This window comes from Podarcis gaigeae (genome assembly GCF_964106915.1).
Source record: "Podarcis gaigeae genome assembly, chromosome: 11".
NCBI lineage: Eukaryota > Metazoa > Chordata > Lepidosauria > Squamata > Lacertidae > Podarcis > Podarcis gaigeae.
The window spans coordinates 2,920,589-2,939,498 of record NC_139687.1 but is presented as its reverse complement, the minus strand read 5'-3'; the positions used below and the strand labels follow the sequence as shown (position 1 = coordinate 2,939,498).

The window sequence follows — 18,910 nt, the reverse complement described above, 5'->3', positions numbered from 1 at the left end:
CCTATCTTCAGAGAACTTCCTGACATTAGTGACGAAGATGCCTCCAGTGTTGAAAGACATGAAGAAGAAGAAGTGGTTCTTGAAGATGATGCTCCACATCCATTTTCCCAAAAGGAGTTGAATGATCTAGTTTGCGACCTCAGCTTGTCAAAGGACTCTGCCGAACTGTTGGCATCCAGATTGAAGGGAAAAAACCTCCTCTCTGACAGTGCTCACATCAGCTTCCTCCTCAACAGGCATCAAGAGTACCTCCGTTTTTTCTCGGAAGAGAAGGACTTGGTGTACTGTGCAGATATTGCGCAGCTTCTGCTCAAGCTTGGAGTGCCACAGTACAAACCCAAAGATTGGAGACTGTTCATTGACAGCAGCAAGCGATCACTGAAATGTGTTCTGCTACACAACGGCAACCAGTTTGCCTCTATACCCCTGGCTCACTCGAGTACACTGAAGGAGAACTATAAAGCGGTGAAGTATGTGCTGGAGAAAATTGGTTGTGATCAGCATAAGTGGTTTATTTGTGTTGACCTGAAGATGGTGAACTTTTTGTTGGGACAACAGTCTGGATTCACCAAGTACCCATGTTTTCTGTGCATGTGGGATAGTAGGGACCGTGCTCAGCAATACACGAAGAAGGACTGGCCTGTGCGGGAGGAATTGGTGCCTTGCAAAGAAAGGAACATCATCAACGACCCTCTGGTGGACAGAGACAGTATACTCTTTCCACCGCTGCATATCAAGCTCGACTTAATCAAGCAGTTCACCAAGGCTCTGGACAAGGATGGTGACTGCTTCACTTACTTGTGCCAGGCTTTTCCAGGATTGACCATGGAGAAGTTGAAACCTGCCATCTTTGACGGTCCTTAGATCCGTCAGCTCATCAGAGATCCAGAATTTGGAACGAAGTGGAACTGGAAGCGTGGAAGGCATTTGTTCTGGTAGTGAAGAACTTTCTTGGCAACAGTAAGGCCAGAAACTACGCAGAACTTGTCAACAACATGCTGACTGCTTTCAGAAACCTGGGCTGCAACATGAGCGTCAAGATGCACTACCTATTTTCACATATGGACTGGTTTCCTGAGAATCTGGGTTCAATGAGTGACGAGCAGGGGGAGAGATTCCACCAGGACACGAAAGAGATGGAGACCAGGTATCAGGGTCACTGGGACACAGTCATGATGGCTGACTACTGTTGGACTCTGAAGAGAGACCCCCCTGCCGCTGAGCATTCCAGGAGTTCCAAGAAACGGAAGTTCAAGCCCTGAAGTTTGAAAAATGGTGAAGCAACATGCAATTTACGTGTACTTACCTTTATCAATGCCCACCATTCAGTTTACAGTAAACCTGACCTGATGGAGAGAAACGGATGCCATTTCCTGATTCAGCAGTGCAAAAATACCCTAAATCAGTTGTAGAAATCTAGACAACATTCAAAAAGTAAAAAATTGTTGCCCAGTGTAATATGCACTAAGAAGCAATGGCAGAGAGGAAGCCCATCATAGTCTATCATTAGATTATTTTCACAGCATGATCTGACCCCATCCTTTTGCCCTTCAGAAATTATTAGAAAACATGTATATTTGCATAACGGAAATGCAGATCAGTAAAATCACAGCTTGATTTTAAGCAGGATGCCCCCATCAAAATCAATAAAGTTGTAATCCTATGGACCATCAAAATCAATAAAGCTGTAATCCTGGATTAGGGTGTTTAAATTCAATGGGTCTTTATTTCTGAGTAAGCAAGCATGCCACTGATTGTGAATAATTTAAAAATCAGATAGACATCCTAATCCAGTCGAGTGATCCACACAGTTTCTCCTGGGCATGCCAGCTGTAGCAAGCACACAAAAGGCTGAGGCAGTCAAGCAAGACAACAACTGTTTCAGAGCTATGGTTGGCAATAATGCACATGGAACCATATGTTTCTCCCCATTCTGATTTCTATGCAACAGATTTAAGGAGTCACAAGCACTGAAGCAATTACACACAGACTTCCACCATGCACAGGATTCCCTGGATGAGAGCAGTGTATCATTTTAGATCGTTACAAATGAATATTTTGTAGTTTGCAGAATTTATTATGCATCTATCTGGAATGTTTATTAAGGCTGCAATCCTGTGCACACTTATCTAGGACTAAGCCCCTTTGAACTTAGTGGGGCTTGCTTCTGAGTAAACATACATAGTATTGCACACTAACAATTATTTAAGGGATCACAAGGACTGGCTTTTGAAGTGGGGAGCTTCTATCCAGAAGTAACAGTATTTTGTTTCTTGAAAATGTAAACTTTAAGGTGCAATTCATAAAATTGGTTTAAGCAAGGAGCAGATGATTTCATTTAGAGTTTAATATTGCCACTCCATTATATTTCTGCTTCAGACTTAGCACAGTGCATTGTTTAAAATTAGGTATTTGTCAGTGAAGAAGCAATTTTGAAAGATAAGTTGGGAATGTCAATACAAAAGGTAAATCTTAAAAATGTAGTTCTTTTGGATTATTCAGGTGCAGATACATAGAACTGGTGTGAGGAAAAACCCCTACTAGGATCAAACTGATATCTGTAGACTATATAATTTTCTTCATCAGTCACAGGTGCCAAACTTGCTTCCATTCAATATGTAACATCTTTATACTAGTTAAGCCCATCCTAAGTCCTCTGAAATCACAATTGGCGCTAAATTTGCCTTTACTTATTTGCACTTCAACTCAGATTGGCCTGTCTGGAAAGACCATTTGTAATAAAACATTCTGATTCCCTGTGCTTTTCAGTTAGCTGTAGCAAAGCTCTTCTCTGGGAACTCTGAAGGCAGGAGCAACCACCTTGATGGAGCAAAACAGGTCTGGATCGGAACTGTGATTGGATGGGAGACTGCCTGGAAATTCTTTGTATGCTGCTTTCAGTTGCATCATGGAAGAAATATGAAGTGTAAATGTAATAAATAAATAAGAATAAAAATCAATCAATTAAAATCTAGTCACATAAAATGCACAAATGCTGCATTTAAAATTGCATGTTAACCTGTATTTTAAATTGGGGTCCCCCCCCAATTATGTTTTTACTGTAATTTTACTGGTGTTAGCAACCCTGAGCCCGGCTCTGGCAGGGGAGGGGCGGGGGTATAAATAAAATGTATTATTATTATTATTATTATTATTATTATTATTATTATTATTATTATTTTGCTTTTGAATATGTGATGGTATATTTGGGGGCAGGATATGTGCGTATATTCAGCATCAAAGATATGGCTGCTATTTTTGTCATTTAGCTTTTTGTAAACAGTAAGCATTTCACAGTAAAAATCCATCTCAAGCCACATAACTCTGCTGAAGTGGCCTAGGCACAATTTTCTGGTGTGTAATTTTTAATACAGGTTCTTTGCCCATCCCAGAACCAGATCAGTGGGTTTTGCTTACCTGCAGAGAGTAGTACATGGTAAGAATATGTCCAAGAACTTCACAAAGTGAAGAAAGCATTACACAATCATGAAAGGTACACTTGACAAGGGAGCGCAGTCACTCTCACCCCAAGTGCACCCATAAGTATGTGCATTCCCAGATTCCTGTTTGTCACATTCACACCCTACGTTTTTGAATGGTCTCTTTAAAAAAACAACTCAGGTCTAAAAATTTACAAAAGAAACACAGCATAGAAAGTAGCCCTTGGAATGCATTGAAGAATACTCCCCATGATATCACAAATCATTTGAAATGCATTCTCAGTTTACACAGGGAACTAGTCACCCCAGAAACAGCAGAGCAGCATAAATTCATGTGTTTCTTCCAGCACAGATGGCATTCTTTGAATTATGCCGTTCCAAGAACCTACTTAGCCTACCAATATGATCCCTCAATACTTTTGCAAAATTGTATTACTCTTTAGTGTGTACTGGATTACTTCACTCATTCATTCAAGATTGTTATATTCTCCCCTTCCAGGGCAGCTAGCAAATGATCATGCAAAGTAACACATCATTTGAACAATAAAGTTGTCACAACAACAGTTCAGCAGTGAATATTATTGGTAAAATAGTTTACCCCATTATACAAGCACCATCTTTTATTGTAGATTTGTTTGAAACAGAATCTATTACTGTCTGCAGGCGACCTAGAAGCCTTCTCACTGAAACAACTCAATTCTTATCACAACTCTTTCCCTGTTTTCTTGTATCAACACAAATATGGGAGTATCCAACGCTGTGCACACAGACTTCTGTTCACGCAACTCGACCTCCCCTTGTTCTTGTGCCTCCCCATAATTTGCTCTGGAGGATCCTTTGGGATTCTGGAGCATATTCTGAGGGGACTACAGAGGTTGCAGGGGAAGGAGGTAGTTCCATTGTGCATGCAGAAGTTTGTTGTGCAAGTGGAGCAACAGCTTTGGATATCACCCACAGAAGTCTATGATCAGTCACAAATCTCTGTGCAGGCAATTACTGTGCAGATGCAACAAAATATTAAATCCCAACACCTTCTGGAATATAGCACAGTATGTCATAATATGGTCATGCAACTTGTTAATTACAAAATGGGAATTAATAAAGGAATCATAAAACAATGATTGTGCATTGATCAGCTGAACACATATTTTCTTTTACTTTTCTCAGTGACATTGCATAGGTAGAATGACATGAAGCCTATACGTCCAAGGAAAATTGTGCATAGAATTAAAGACTAATACCTTTTAGATTATAAAAGATCCAGCCAAAGTCCTTTCTTTAATATAAAATAATGCAAACAGCCATACAATAGAACAGGAAGAAATGAACACAGCTATGGGTTTTTCTCTACATACAATGCTAGTATTGTCTTTTTGGACAGCCTCTATCGTGCTATTTGACTGCATGTATGAATGAGCAGGATAGAAAACAAAAATGAATTTTAAAGCCTTGTACTGTATATATTTTACATTCAAATTTCAGATTAAGGAATTGCAAAACCCGGCTGAAGTGCTACATGTTAAAATGGTCCAATTATATATTTGTCAATTTCCTTTTGATCAAGTTCGCAGTTTTCTCTAAACTCTTTTACCAAACAACTTTATCAAAATGTCTAATAAGACAATATAAAACCACTTTAGTTATTCCTGCAAGACAAACTGAGTATTATCCAGCACTCTGGGAACTAGGGGTTTATTGAGTTTTGGGTAGCCAACTGTGTTACTTATTAAGGCTGCAGTCCTAAGGACACTTGCTAGCAAGACACATTAGACACTTCTGCTGCTCCAGAGAAGCGGACACGGAGCAATGGATCCAAACTACAAGAAATAAGATTCCACCTAAACATTAGGAAGAACTTCCTGACAGTAAGAGCTGTTCGACAGTGGAATTTGCTGCCAAGGAGTGTGGTGGAGTCTCCTTCTTTGGAGGTCTTTAAGCAGAGGCTTGACAACCATATGTCAGGAGTGCTCTGATGGTGTTTCCTGCTTGGCAGGGGGTTGGACTCGATGGCCCTTGTGGTCTCTTCCAACTCTATGATTCTATGATTCTATTCTATGACACTATGGAACTTATTTCTGAATAAACGTAGGGTTGTGTTGTTAGTCAACTGGGTATATAGAATCAAGGCAGCAAGGCTACAATCTGAACCATACTAACTGGAGAATAAACTCAACTGAACTCTAAGTCCCACTTACTTCTGAGTACTTTGTAAATTTGAGATTTCCCCGCTTCCTTACTATTGGCTAAATCCTGAGGAACTTCCTGCAGCAGAGTAAACCTTCTTTCATTAGAAGGAGCACCTTCTTCATCCAGAGGAAGAAGTTCCTCTGAATCCTACCTTGACAACATCTATTCAACAGGGCATTTTAAAATTTACTCATACCTTCAACAGGGACGCAGGTGGCGCTGTGGGTTAAAGCCTCAGCACCTAGGACTTGCCGATCGAAAGGTCGGTGGTTCGAATCCCTGAGGCGGGGTGCGCTCCCGCTGCTCGGTCCCAGCGCCTGCCAACCTAGCAGTTCGAAAGCACCTCTGGGTGCAAGTAAATAAATAGGGACCGCTTACCAGCGGGAAGGTAAATGGCGTTTCCGTGTGCGGCTCTGGCTGGCCAGAGCAGCGATGTCACGCTGGCCACGTGACCCGGAAGTGTCTCCGGACAGCGCTGGCCCCTGGCCTCTTGAGTGAGATGGGCGCACAACCCCAGAGTCTGTCAAGACTGGCCCGTACGGGCAGGGGTACCTTTACCTTTACCTTTACTTCAACAGGAGTTTGGAGACTGTACAGTTCTGTGGCAACAAAGCTTGGCAGCAATCCATTAACATCAACTGGAGTTTTACTACTGACTTCAGTGGGACCAGGATCGCACCCTTTCTAAAATGCTAAATGATTTTATAGCTTTGATTATCTCAGGCAATGTTTAATCTTTTGCATTTCATAAAACTTCTAGCCACCAGATTTCACATGGGCATACAGTACACAGATTCTAATCTGATTTTTCTTGTTCATGTGAATAGCCTCAGGATAGCAAAATTTCCCTGTAGACTATGAAATAATCTCTCAAATAATGAGTTCATCTCATGAGTATCCACCACCAATGCTTGACCTTTTTTTTCTTTTCTTGAAAGAATACTTTGTTTACGGAGCTTTTAATCCAGAGATAATCTGGCATTGTCTTAAAAAAAAACCTTAGGTATTTTATTATACAGCCTCATGCTAGTTCTTGAAACAATTACAGTCCATCAGAATAGTTTGATAATAACACCATAAAAAGTACACTCAGTGTACTTTGCATGTTGAGATAAATTGCAAACACTTCTCAAAGTAAATTCTCAGACTATGTGTTTTGGAAAGGTGCAATACAATGGACATGATCCAAATAAACATTAAGCATGTGGATTTTCCTTTCCTTTCAGTGGGAAATTAAGCATTTGTTTAGATGTTCCTTTGAAATCAGTAGGGATCCAATGACTGACTTGACTTGATCATGCACAAAGTGTGTAATTGTAGTTTAGACCTAAAAAAGGTAATTCTGATGAAAAATGAGAGAAGCACGGTGTATGAATTTGAAGGAACCAACATTGGATATTGGTAATAAATTTGGTAACCAAGTAAACACTAAGAAACCCTTTGAATCAAAGGGCATTTTCAGACATAGCACAGATGACAATTTATAGCCCTTATTGTATTGGGTGTACAGGCGTAAATGTTATTAGTGTAGGGCATTACTTAATTTTAGTTTAATTCTAAAATGAAACTTACATTCCAACTAAGGTAGACTGCATTATATTTGAACTGGAAAAGGCAAACAACACATTTTAGTCATTCAAAAAGACATATAAAATAGACTGTCCCTGTTCACTGTAACCTTACCAGGATCTTGTACAATCAGTTTTCATAGAAACTATAGAAGAATGATTTAAATGTATTCTTACCCAACAATGAGTTATTAATATCCAAAAAGTACATGACTCCATGAGTCACTGAGGTCTCTGTATTCTTCAGGATGCTCTTATTTAATGTTTTATGAATTTCTTTGCACTCTCTATCTAGCTCACTATGAGTTCTGTGTAATTACTGATAGTTACTTACACTTCTAGTAATTAGTATGATTGTCATTAAAATACCCGTGGGTTGTCTTGTAAAGGTATGAATGGGCAGGGTCATGCACTGAAGACACAACATGGACTATGAAAGGGCTGACTCACGTATATTGTATTGGTACACTGGTAAATCTAATTTCCATTCATCTGATGATTACTTCAATCAATATTAATTCCTGTGTGCTTCCTTTGTCTTCAGTTACAAAAGCAGACATCCTTCAGTTTCACAGACGCCAAGGCATTTTCCTCTGACTCCATTGCGCAAAGCAAAAACGCAGCTTGATGGCTTTTGGGGGTTTTCCCTTCTGATATTGCTTTCTTGCCCTACATAGCCATTACAAAAATATTGCAAGTGGCTGTTACTGGTACAATATATTCATAGCATTAATTGTACCCTTGCTTTACCTAGGAAGTCACAAAATATTCCATTTGATTCCAAATACATTTGGATTAACAGGGGTATGTGCTTTATAATGTGAGATATTTCTGTATCTAAATTAACTATAAATTAATTCTTCATTTCCTAAAGTTTCTTGGCCTTCCTTTGAAAATAGGAATATGTTTCAATACTAATATCTAAATTTAAATGGAAAAAAATCCCAATGCTGTTTAGATTAACATGGACAATTCAAAAGTAAATTCTGTATGTTTGGACCATATGCTTGTTACTAGAATTATTTTGGTTTCATTGTTGAATTTTCCCCCTGATAATTTCATATCAATTGATTTGTTTCTTATAAAATTCTAGATTGATCACCCTCAAAAGGGTTGTGCCTAACAGAATATAATGTTTAAAAATCTAAAAGAGGTTGAACATATGACCAAGGTAGAATTGTTATTACTAAAAGTGCTTCAAATGTGGCTAAATATATATTTTTAATTGTTCTTATATTTATTTGTAAGCACTTTACTAATGTAAAAACTTTCAATATGTTATTTAATTAAAAAAACAGTGAGAAAAGCATCATTATCAGAAAAAATACTAATCTATGGAAAGAGTTTCAAAAAGATCACGGCATTTTCAATTTCAGGCTAGATTTATGTAATATGACTGGAAAGGTATCAGTCCATGTAAAATGAAACCAATGTATCCAAGGTACTAAGCAGTATCATACAGCATTGTATGTCCCCTAGATTTGTTAAGTATTGCTGCAAAGTTGGCTTGTGTTTTATGGTCATTGAAGGCCTTTCTACTCACAGTTCCTTTAATAAGCCTGGTCGTATCTATTTATGCCACATATAAATAGTATATTTAATGGTCAATGGTTCCCTGAATCTTTTTCATTGCTCACATCAATAAAAACTGAACCCCAGTGGTGACCAACTCAAATAAAAGTATCAATTCTGGCTAATGTATTATGGATAGCTGTTGACTGTTTCACAGATATTGCACCAAATCAATTAAGAATAAAAAAAATAATTCCTTAGGATGGCATTCAGAATTAATCATCATGTTTCAGCAACACACAATTATTGATAATTAAAGGAAAATTTTATTTATGTTAATAATCTTGCGAAATTACCTACATTCACTGTCAGACAAATTATATATTTTGAGTCATGAAGATTGAGTTTTATGCATTTTTTGATAATCCCAAAAACCTCCAAATTGTTGGGGGAACCATTCTACTTCCTAGGGGCCTATTCTGAGGCTAAAAAGAATACACACGCACACACTTGAATGCCAGATTTGTGAAACTGAGATTGAATGCATTGTTGCCACTGTAAAGTTTTAAAAGTACAGATTTGAAAACAATTTGCGATGTATTGGCTTAACACATCTTTACAATAAATGATGGGTTGTGGATAATTATTAGTGATAAGGCATGCTTAGGATATCATGAGCTTCAGTTAACCTTGTCACTTCTCTACCATTTTGGTTACAGACCCAGCAACACTAAGAAGTATCAAAACCCTCCACATTTTAAGTATCCCACAGAGCATCAAAATCCATGGGTTTTTTTGCATGGGAAAGCCACTATTTAGATGTGTTTGTTCTTTTAAATCTGGACTGCCCACTGATTCTATAAGTATGTATTTTAATGTGGAAAAGGTGTTCAAGAGATGTTGCATTTCTTTTCTTTTTGGAAGAATCAGGCAGTGCCTTTTAAATTTCCAGCTCAAATGGGCATTTTAACAATTGCAAATGAATTTTTTGGGTTATTTTTTTCTGTCAGCTCCTCCGTCCCCACAACCACGAACAATTCTGCGAGTCAGAGATCTTTTAATCGCAAACTACAGCGATTAGTCGAAGAGGGCAATACCAATGTGTGAAACGCACAAAGAGGCTTGCATCAAACCAGATGCTAGATACACTTCTGTGGTTCCGTTATACAAATGGCAACAGCAGAGAATTCTTGAATTAGAGGAAAACGTTAACTTGGCTCTTCCCAGGCTCCTGTGAAATTTTGTTGCCCAAGACACGAGATAATCGCCTTAATGCAGATAGCCTCATTCTGGGATCTGAAAAAACACTGCAGCTCATCGAATTCTGGTCAGGGCAGGGAAACAGCACCCCTCAAAATTTTTAAATCAGACCGACCCCCTCCTCACCTATCCACGCTTCAGACGTTACTTTGGCAGATCAACAATTCATTTCTGCCGCCCTTTCGCCTACTTTGACTTGAAGTTCAACCAACCAGGAGGGGCGGAGATGGAGAGGAGGAGAGGAGCGAAAAATGCGGGATCTTTCGAAAGTGGAGATGGTGAGATGTATATACATCGCCGCTAAATAAGACCTTTATCGCCTCCTCTGCTATAACCGCGTGTTCAGCCTCGCAAGGTTAACGTGCTTTGATTTTGCTGAATGCCAATAAATCTATTGATTCCCGTGTCCTCTTCCCCTTCAGGGACAGAACTGAAAATGCGGTGTGATTAATATTCCATTAACAAACAACTCCGGTCCTAAATCGAACGAATCGCCAGTACAGTATTGTACTAGACCTTCTTTAGGATTGCGGGCTGGAGGATCCTAGATGAACCCGGCGGCGTTTGGGATACTCGCTATCGTTGTTGTTGTTTTAAATAAAACAAAAGACACACCGAGGTTCATTTGGCACCATTGTCCCAGCAGAATGAGATGTCAAAGGGAGAGGCGTTTTGAGTCCAGCTTCAATCTGAGCACCGGGGCGAACCATCTCTCCTCGCCATGAAGCCCCACCAAGTGCACTGGGCCTGAGGGTGTAAGCCTAACCACACTGACTTGGGCTTAAGCCGTACAGAGGACGTGGAACTTGCTTCCGAGTAAGCGTGCATAGGATCGGGCTGCGCGATGCGGGCTTGGAGCGCAACTTTACACTATTAGAAGTCTGTCATGTTGACTTACTCGGTCGATTTATTCTGTCTGCACTTCGTGCCAACGTTTCCTTTCATTGCTCTTCCGTGGTAACAAAGGCCCGTTACTCATAAATGCAAGCAAATTGCTCAGTACACCCAGATTTATTTAGGACTTGTGGTCAGATCCAGACAAAGTTGCATCCCCCATTGGGGACCCCTAACATGGGACGAAGCCTCCGCCTACAGCGGTGGATGACGGCAGAGCTGGTAGAGGGTTAGCGCGGGGGAGAGAAGAGGCGAGTCTTGTTGCACCTTAAAGCCTACTAGGTTTAACTTAGCAACGCTTTTTCAGACTGGAGTCCACTTGGTCGGAATCGGATACATCGGATGAAATGAACTCTCTAATCCAGGAATGCGCGTGGGCCATGATATATTTGTTGGGTTTTAAGGTGCTACAAGACGCCTTGATGTTCCACGTATCGCTATACCCAACCTATGCGCCCCCAGTCAAGCTTGCACCCCTCCTGAAAGAGGGGCCTATGCCGGCAACCAACACAGGAGCTGTAGCCTGGCTCGGAGTTGACTCTTCTCCCGCCCCGTAGATTTCCAGGCTGATTGACGCCATTCGGTCCTTGCTTTGTGGTGGAAGGGGCCGGGAGCGAGCGCAAGGCGCAGCAACTTGGGGCGGGATCCAAAGGCCAGCTGCCCGCCTGAAATGCAGCCACCGCCTGGGAAGAAGGCCCAGAGATCCGCAGGTTCTGCTTTTGGATGGGCTCTTGGCCGCGGGGGCTGCAGCCTTCAAGATCCCGCCGTCAGCCCCCCCCCCCGAGCTTGCAAAGCTGGTGGCGGGTGGCGGGGAGGGGGCGCGGTACGCCAGGAAAAGGGGCGAGGGGGGGGGAGAGTTTCCCCGGACTGTTTCCCGACGTCGAGGCCCTCAAGTCGGCCCCGATTTCACCCGCGTCACAACAAAACGTTTAAAACGGCGAGCGGGAGGGATTCCGGCCATGTCCCGGTCACGAGAAGGCCCTTCTGATTGGCTCTCTTGCCGCCCTCCCCGCCCTCGCCCGAACTTTCGGCTTGTGGGGACGCGGGGGCGGGCCTTGCCAGGAGAAAGTGGTCTTGGTGGCGGGGCCCGTCACCTGCAGGGGGAGAAGGCGAAGGGGGCAAGGAGGTGCCTTTGGTCGTGCGGGACACGAGCGAGAAGATGCGGAGGCAGAGAGATTGCTGGGGCCGGCAGAAACGGAAGCAGCCACGGCGCTCCCCTTCGGGGCCTCATCCGTGGCGTTGATTTCAAAGCCAGCAGTTCTAAGTGCACTCATGCAGCCGCGGAGCGCGGTGGGAAGGCACTTACTTGGAAGTAAATGCCGCTGACTTCTTGGGCCTTAGCTCCTTCCGTTAGAGGTTAGGGCTGCCAAACCCAGTTTATTTAGGAAGGGGTAAAGTCCACGAATCCAGGAAGGTCCGTCGGAGTTTTGGAGCGGATGTGAATTTCGCATCCTTCGGGAAACCACGAGGGTAACCTGCTCCTTCGCGTTTTACTCAGGCAGATTTGATGACATGGTGCAAAGGCCCTTTTTAAAACTAGATGAGAGCAAACTTGCATGCCAAGCGTCCTTGGAAATAAGTCGCACTGAGTTTAATGGGACTTCATTCTGCGTAAGGGTGAACAGAACCAGACTGGTGTGTGGGGAACAGCAGATATTGTAAAAGCAGCACATTGCGGGTGGTGAGGAAAGCAGACATACACAAACGAACCCCGCAATTTTTCGGTGGGAAGGGACTATAACTCAGCCGTTCTATATTTTCCCACCGAAGCTTCGTTTGCATCTGTCTGTGGAGTAATTGGAAAACTACGTGTCACTCCTGCAAATTTATTTTCAGGCCGCTTCTACGTGCAAGGAACCTACAGTCCAAATGGAACTGCCGTTCACGCATGGTGTTAAGGAAGACGTCGGCAAGATGTGTGTGTGGTGTCCTGTGATATATAGAACCTATAAAAATATTTATGAAAGAAAAGCGCTTGGAAAATCTGGATAGCTTTCGCTGAGTAATCTCTGCCTGTCAGGCGCTGGAGACTGGGCGGAGGGGATCCTGCCCTGGTCTCAGGGCTTGTTTTCTCAGCCGAAAGAAGTGGGTCAGTGGAGCACATGACAAGCCCCGGCTCCAACACAGAAACATACAAAAGAGACAGACAGACGGAGAAAAGACAGCAGATGCTGCCGGATTCATAGCTTAGGTAAAAGCAAAACGGTTGGGTTTCAGACCAGACAGTGGCTGGTCGGACTGACACAGGCCCTTTATTGAGCCTCAAGTCAGCTACACCTTCTAGATCCCTGCCTGCCCCTTTTTGTGCTCAGCAACCCAGCTACTGGACGTGCATGGTCCCGATCCTATTGCTTGCTTACTCGAAAGTAAGCACAGCTGGTCGCTTTGGGGTTTGCTTCCCCAGGTAAGCAAGGTAAGCCCGAGGTTGGTCGACCTGCAGGACCATTCAAGTCGCATAGCCAGGTCATCGCTCGCCAACAATGCTCTTCGAAGGTTTACATTACGCGGGTGAAGGAGAGCCTTCCCTGGCCAAGGGAAATGGGAGGCCGCAGAACTACGCGAGGCTTCCGAATCAGAGAAGTGCCTAATCCGAGTCCGGAAGGCGCTTTCCCCAAAACCAAGAGCGGCGCCTTCTATTTTGGCAGCGCATTTCCGCACATCTGGTGGTTCGCTTGGTTTTCCACTGCTCATGTTTGCCACCTCTTCATGCATATGACCCGACAGGATCTTGTCCTCCAAATATCCCAACACAAAAAATGTCGATTCAGCGATGTCTGCTTGGAGTCCCATGGAACTCAGTCCGACCACGCAACTCAAGCCGGAGCATACCCTCCCCCACCCCCGAAAGAAATCCCACTCATCTCAAAGCGGCTTACTCCCTAATAAGTGTGCTTAGCACTCCCTGTGCACACCTACCTGAGAGTAAGCCCCACTGAACACAGCAAGGATTACTTCCGAGGAAACATGCACGGCATAAAAGACTGTTAGTCTCTAATTGGGTTGTCATGTGTCCTCTTTTTCCAGGACACGTCCTCTTTCTCAGGGGTAAAATCTGAGACAAATTGCATTTATTTGCTTTGAATGGGCGTCATTTTGCTCTTCAAAATATAGCACCTCTACAATGCTAAGCCGGGTCATCCGTTTGGGCTTTTTCCCGGCATGTGTGGAGTGTCCTCGATCTTACTTCGAACTTCCCACCCTCGTGGTCCATTCTAGCCACTGTAGCTGCCTCCTCCAATTCCGTCCCAGTCCAATTCCGTCCCAGTCCAACAGGACTCAAGAGAAGGCCGGAAGGAAACAACCCCAGATTTCCGCAGCCGAGCCTCTGAAACCCAGTTCATCTAAAGTGAGAAACGAAGCTGAGAATGGCTTTGAGCGCGTGCAGAGTGCATTTCCCTAGATACTGAGCTGCGAGGTCAGAAAGCCAACAGGCCAGCCTCACCCCAGGAACCTCTCCCTACAAAAAGATATACATTTGCGTCAATGGAGTGGATATGAAACGGCCCCCATATCCGTTCCCTCCCGGCTTCTTCCCAGCTTTTCTTTACTCTACCCCCTCCCCTGCCCAAAGTGCTGCTCCTTCTTCCTCCACTCTCCGAGGCCCAGCAATGGCAAGGAAGCCCTCACGGCACTTCCTGCTGTCAGGCCTTCTCCGGCCCGCCACAGAGCACAGGCCGCCGCTCCAGCAGGGTCGTTCCGACTGCGCGCGTCCCTCTACTTTCAGCCCCCTAGCACCCCTGACTGACCTCCGCTCCCGGGAATCATCCTCCGCCTTTTTGTCCCTAGGCTCAAGGTCATCCTGCAACGCACAGCACCTCTTCCCCACAGCCACAGTCCTTACAGGCATGAAGGAAACTGCCCCTTCACATCAACACCCAGGGATCTCACCCCCCGCTTCTGGTATTATTATTAGTAGTATTAGCATTGGTATTAGTATTATTTAGTAGGAATCGGGAATTTCGCTCCGACACCGAACTCGTACCTTTGCCTAGAAACACTGCACAAAAGGAAGTCTGGATGAGCCCTGAGTCTCTCCTCTCCTTAGATCAGCAAGTCAAAACTGAACCCCTCGACACCCCCACCCAACCACCCTCAAAAACCCAACCCCAAATTATTTTCCTTTGCGGCCTGTCTCCGGGGATCTAGAGAGGAGTGAGACTGTTACCGAGGGCGCGCACACAGAGAGGTGTTTTTTTGCTTCCCCATCATACCAAGTTAACATACGCCCCCCTCCCTTCTGCATTGGAGGGCGCTGTTAGTTTTTATCTCCGCTTTTGCCTTCCCCGCCTCCTACTCGTTTGCGGGAGAGAGACAGCAGAGACAGAAAAGTTCACTCAGCAAATACGTATCCAGCAACCGCGCGAGTTGAGTTTGTGAGACTCTCCCGCCCCTTTCCCACCTTTACCGAAGTCTCCTTAAAAGGGACCCGGGTTAAGTAGGGAGTGGATTAGATATTGGGAGCGAGGAAACGCGCAAGCGCCCGTCACATCAGACTTCTAAGCGGCCCAGTAAGAGCGAGCGAAACAGAGCCATGCGCAATCCTAAAGTTTGCGTGTTTGCGTAGCTAAGAAGCTACCTGCTAAGCTACCTCTTCTAAGCTACCTGCTAGAGAGCAGTGGCCTTATCCTTTTCAAAGGCACCGGCCAATCCACTACTGAGTGAAGGGGCGGGAAGCCCGTTGGGCCGGCCTTCTTGAACATGAGATGAGGACCAAGAGCGCTGGTCAGAAGACCAACGAGAAAGCTGACCGCAAGCTCCGTTAGGCGCACAAGGCAGAAAGATGGAGCAGTGCCACCGGCGCGGCCGAGGGCTTCTGGTCCAGCGGAAAACGCGCTGGATGGGAGAGTAATATGCATTCCTCTCCCCCTTTTTTTGGGTTTTAGGTGGCAACCCTAACCCCATTTACCTAGGAGTAAGCACAATTGACTTCAATGGAACAGACATGATTAGGATTGAGCTGTAAGTCTATCATTTGAAAAACACTTTTGCACGGAAGGAGTAAGAAGGACATGAACTGGGTGAAGGGCGGTATACACATAATAATAATAATAATAATAATAATAATAATAATAATAATAATAATAAAAACGTTGGGCGGGGGGTTTTTTAGACTCCACTCCCTGCGCCCCCCACCCTCTCCATCCAATGCTTCGGGGACCTTTCTAAACAGCTTTGCGATCTTTTCTGACGGAAAGCGCGGTATAAAAGCACTTGGAATAAAAACATCAATATTAGGATCGGGCCGGAGAGGGCCCACGGCAGCAAACTCGAGTTTCACTGGCTTAGGGAATACGAGGCTGATAACCTGGAGTACTAGGATCCGCGTGTGGCCGCAATAACAGTTGAGAGTGGACTCCTCGTGGAGTGGTGGGATGTGCTTGGGAAACGGAGGTTGGGAATGATGGCTTGGGTTCCTTTGGGGGAGGAGAGAGAGAGGTGAAAGCAGGTGTCGGTTCAAGGAACTCCTCGCGAATTAAAAACGAGTCGAGTCAACATGCGGGGTGGGGGTGGCGCTTCAGAGAGTCTTCAGAAAAGTCCACTCAGCAGAATAAGCTGGGGGGGGGGGGAGGGGAGCTCGTCACATTTTGAAGTAGTTGAAGGAATCCATGTTACCATCTAAAGAGAGAGCCGCTCCTCCCGCACGTAAGGCCATGGAGTCCGGAGCCTAGAATTACCTAACCGCACCTCGGGGGACTCTCCTGGCCGAGGGACACCCCGGCAGTCCCTCGAAGAGGCAGGATCCACGGCCGCAGGCAGCTCAGCCCCCTGTCCTTCAAACATCTCAGCTCACCCCCTTCGAACCCCGCCTCCCCAGCCCTACCGCCAGCCTTGGACTCGAACAGTGATGCCAAAGGAGCGATGGTGCCACGAGTGGTGAGTTCCAAGGAAAGACAGACAACAAGAATGGGATGCCAGCAGGCTAAGCACGAGAGAGATGCCTGTCTGTGGGGACCACCACCTGCATAGGTGGACGAAGGTGCCCCACTACTCAGACACCAAGGGGGCCCAGGAAAAGGAGCCATCTGGGCCAAGGGGAGCCTCCAGCTGCCGCTCCTTCCTCCGGGACTTGCTGCCCCCAAGCAGGCAGAGGGATCGCGGCCCCTCCTAAAAATGGGCGCCTCTCAAGTTTGGGATGCTCTGCCTCCGGTCTTTACCTGCACCCCTTGGGCTACGTTGCACTCAGTGCGCCGACCAAGACATCCCGGCTCCCCACGCAAATACTTGCCCCCCCCCTTATTCTGAAAAGAAGAGCGGTGCTCCCTTTCTCCATCCCTGAGCACCGGCCACCTGCTTAGTGGATGTGGGCGCCCACCGGGAGAAGACCGAGTTGGGGGGCTCTGTTTCGAAACTCGCTCCAAACTCTGTGCCCGCCTCCCCAAAGAGCGAGCCTCCGAAGCGCCAAGTCAGCCTCTCTCGCCAGGAAGCGTGTGGTGCTGAACTGCTGGCACCCAAGGAAGCCTCCCCCAAACTTGGAAGACGCTCCAGGAGAAGTTGCCAGGCAGGACGCCGCTCATGGAACTTCTGCTGGAGTATCAGGAGAGGAAGGCGGAGAAAGCGCTCAGGCCCTGCCGAGACACCTTTCATGATTAATAATAATAATAATAATAATAATAATAGAAGAAGCCATGCTTCCGAAAAAGAGAGACACGAACGTGAGAACTTTCTGACAACGTCAGCATCCATTTCCTCTCCATCTTTGATCCCTTCTAGACGCCCCGAAGCAGATTTGTTAAGAGCCCCCCCCCCCCGGCGCCCCGCTCTCCCCGCGGATCCCGAGGCAGCAGCCCTTACCTCGCATGATGCTGGCGCTTCCCTGCTCCGCGCAGTCATGTAGCTCCCAGCTTTAAAATCCCCTTCTCAGCGAGAGCGCAGGCTGCGGCGGCGGCGAGAGCGGGGCTGCTCGGCTGCGCAGAGCATTCCTCCGAGGCTGCGCTCGCACACTTTTCTTTCTCGCGGCCGGAGAAGCCGCCTCCGCCCTCAGCCCGGGGTCTTTCTGGCTTGAGGCGCCCGCGCCGCCCCTCCTCCGCGCTCGCTCGCTCTCCGCGTCCAAGGCGCCCCCGAGCGCCTCACGAGATTTCTTTTGTGATCCCTTGAACTGAGGAGCGCCGGCCGCGGCGGCGGCGGGCGGAGGAGACGGGCGACGGAGGGCTGGTGGTCGCCTCGTCCGTTTCGGAGCAGGAGCAGCAGAGAGAAATGAGGGCGCGAGGGGGGACGGGAGTTTCTTTCTGGAAAAAGAAGACCCCGGCAGGGAGAGGCGCCGAAGGACAAGGGCCGTGGGGAGGGCAGAGCCTGTGCGTTTCTCACATGACACCCGCGCCTGTCGGAGCAGCTTTCTTTCCCCGGCGCGACTTGGTCCCCGCTTCGCTTTGACAGGGACGCGCCGAGCGCGGGAGACGGAGGGCGAGAGGTGCTGAGGGAAAGCTGGCAAGAGGCTTATAGCGGAGGGCGGGCCGGAGCCGGCGACTTCGGGCCCCGCCCACTGTCAGCGCCTCGGCCAATCGGAAGGCGCCCGAGGTGGGAGCCCGGCTGAGGGAGAAGCTCCGCTCGGACGCGGGGGGCGAGGGGGGCCGCGGGGGGCGGGGCCAAGGAGGAGGCGCGCCGGCGCACGGAGGCGCGAAGCCCCCCCCCCCCAAGCTGGACTGGCTCGCGCGCCTCTCGCTGGGGGACAAGACGCCGTGTGGTAAAAGCTGCGCCGAGGAGGCCACGGGAAGGACTTCGCCCTCTGGAAATGTGCCCCCCCACAACCCCCCCATCTCTGCCAGCCCTCACCCGCAAATCACGTGAAGAGATTATCAAAGGGGACGCGCGCAGATCGTGGGGTCGAGGAGCAGCCCAGGCGCCCAACCCCCCCGGACGGGGCGCCCTTCGAAGAGCCGCTCCCCGTGGCCCTGCTCGTCCTCGACGGAAGCTCCTCTCCCTTTGAACTCCCCCTCTCTCTGCTCTTCCTGGCCCAGAAGACGGTCGAGAGGCTGCTTGTTTCTGGCCTCCGACGAGCAGGGTCCCGTCTTCCAGAGGAGGCAAAGCGCCGAACACACAGAATTTATTCGA

The 18,910-nt window shown here is 46.6% G+C and overlaps 1 protein-coding gene across 1 annotated transcript in view; it reads right to left on the bottom strand.

Annotated features, from left to right (window-relative positions):
* RORB (RAR related orphan receptor B) overlaps positions 1–17,793 on the bottom strand; it is a 158,464-nt gene extending 140,671 nt beyond the window's left edge. Inside the window, exon 1 of the mRNA XM_083702076.1 lies at positions 17,654–17,793. Coding sequence (XP_083558202.1) covers positions 17,654–17,660 — 7 coding nt within the window. The 5' untranslated portion in view covers positions 17,661–17,793. The remainder of the gene's footprint in view (positions 1–17,653) is intronic.
* Between the last annotated feature and the right edge of the window lie 1,117 nt (positions 17,794–18,910).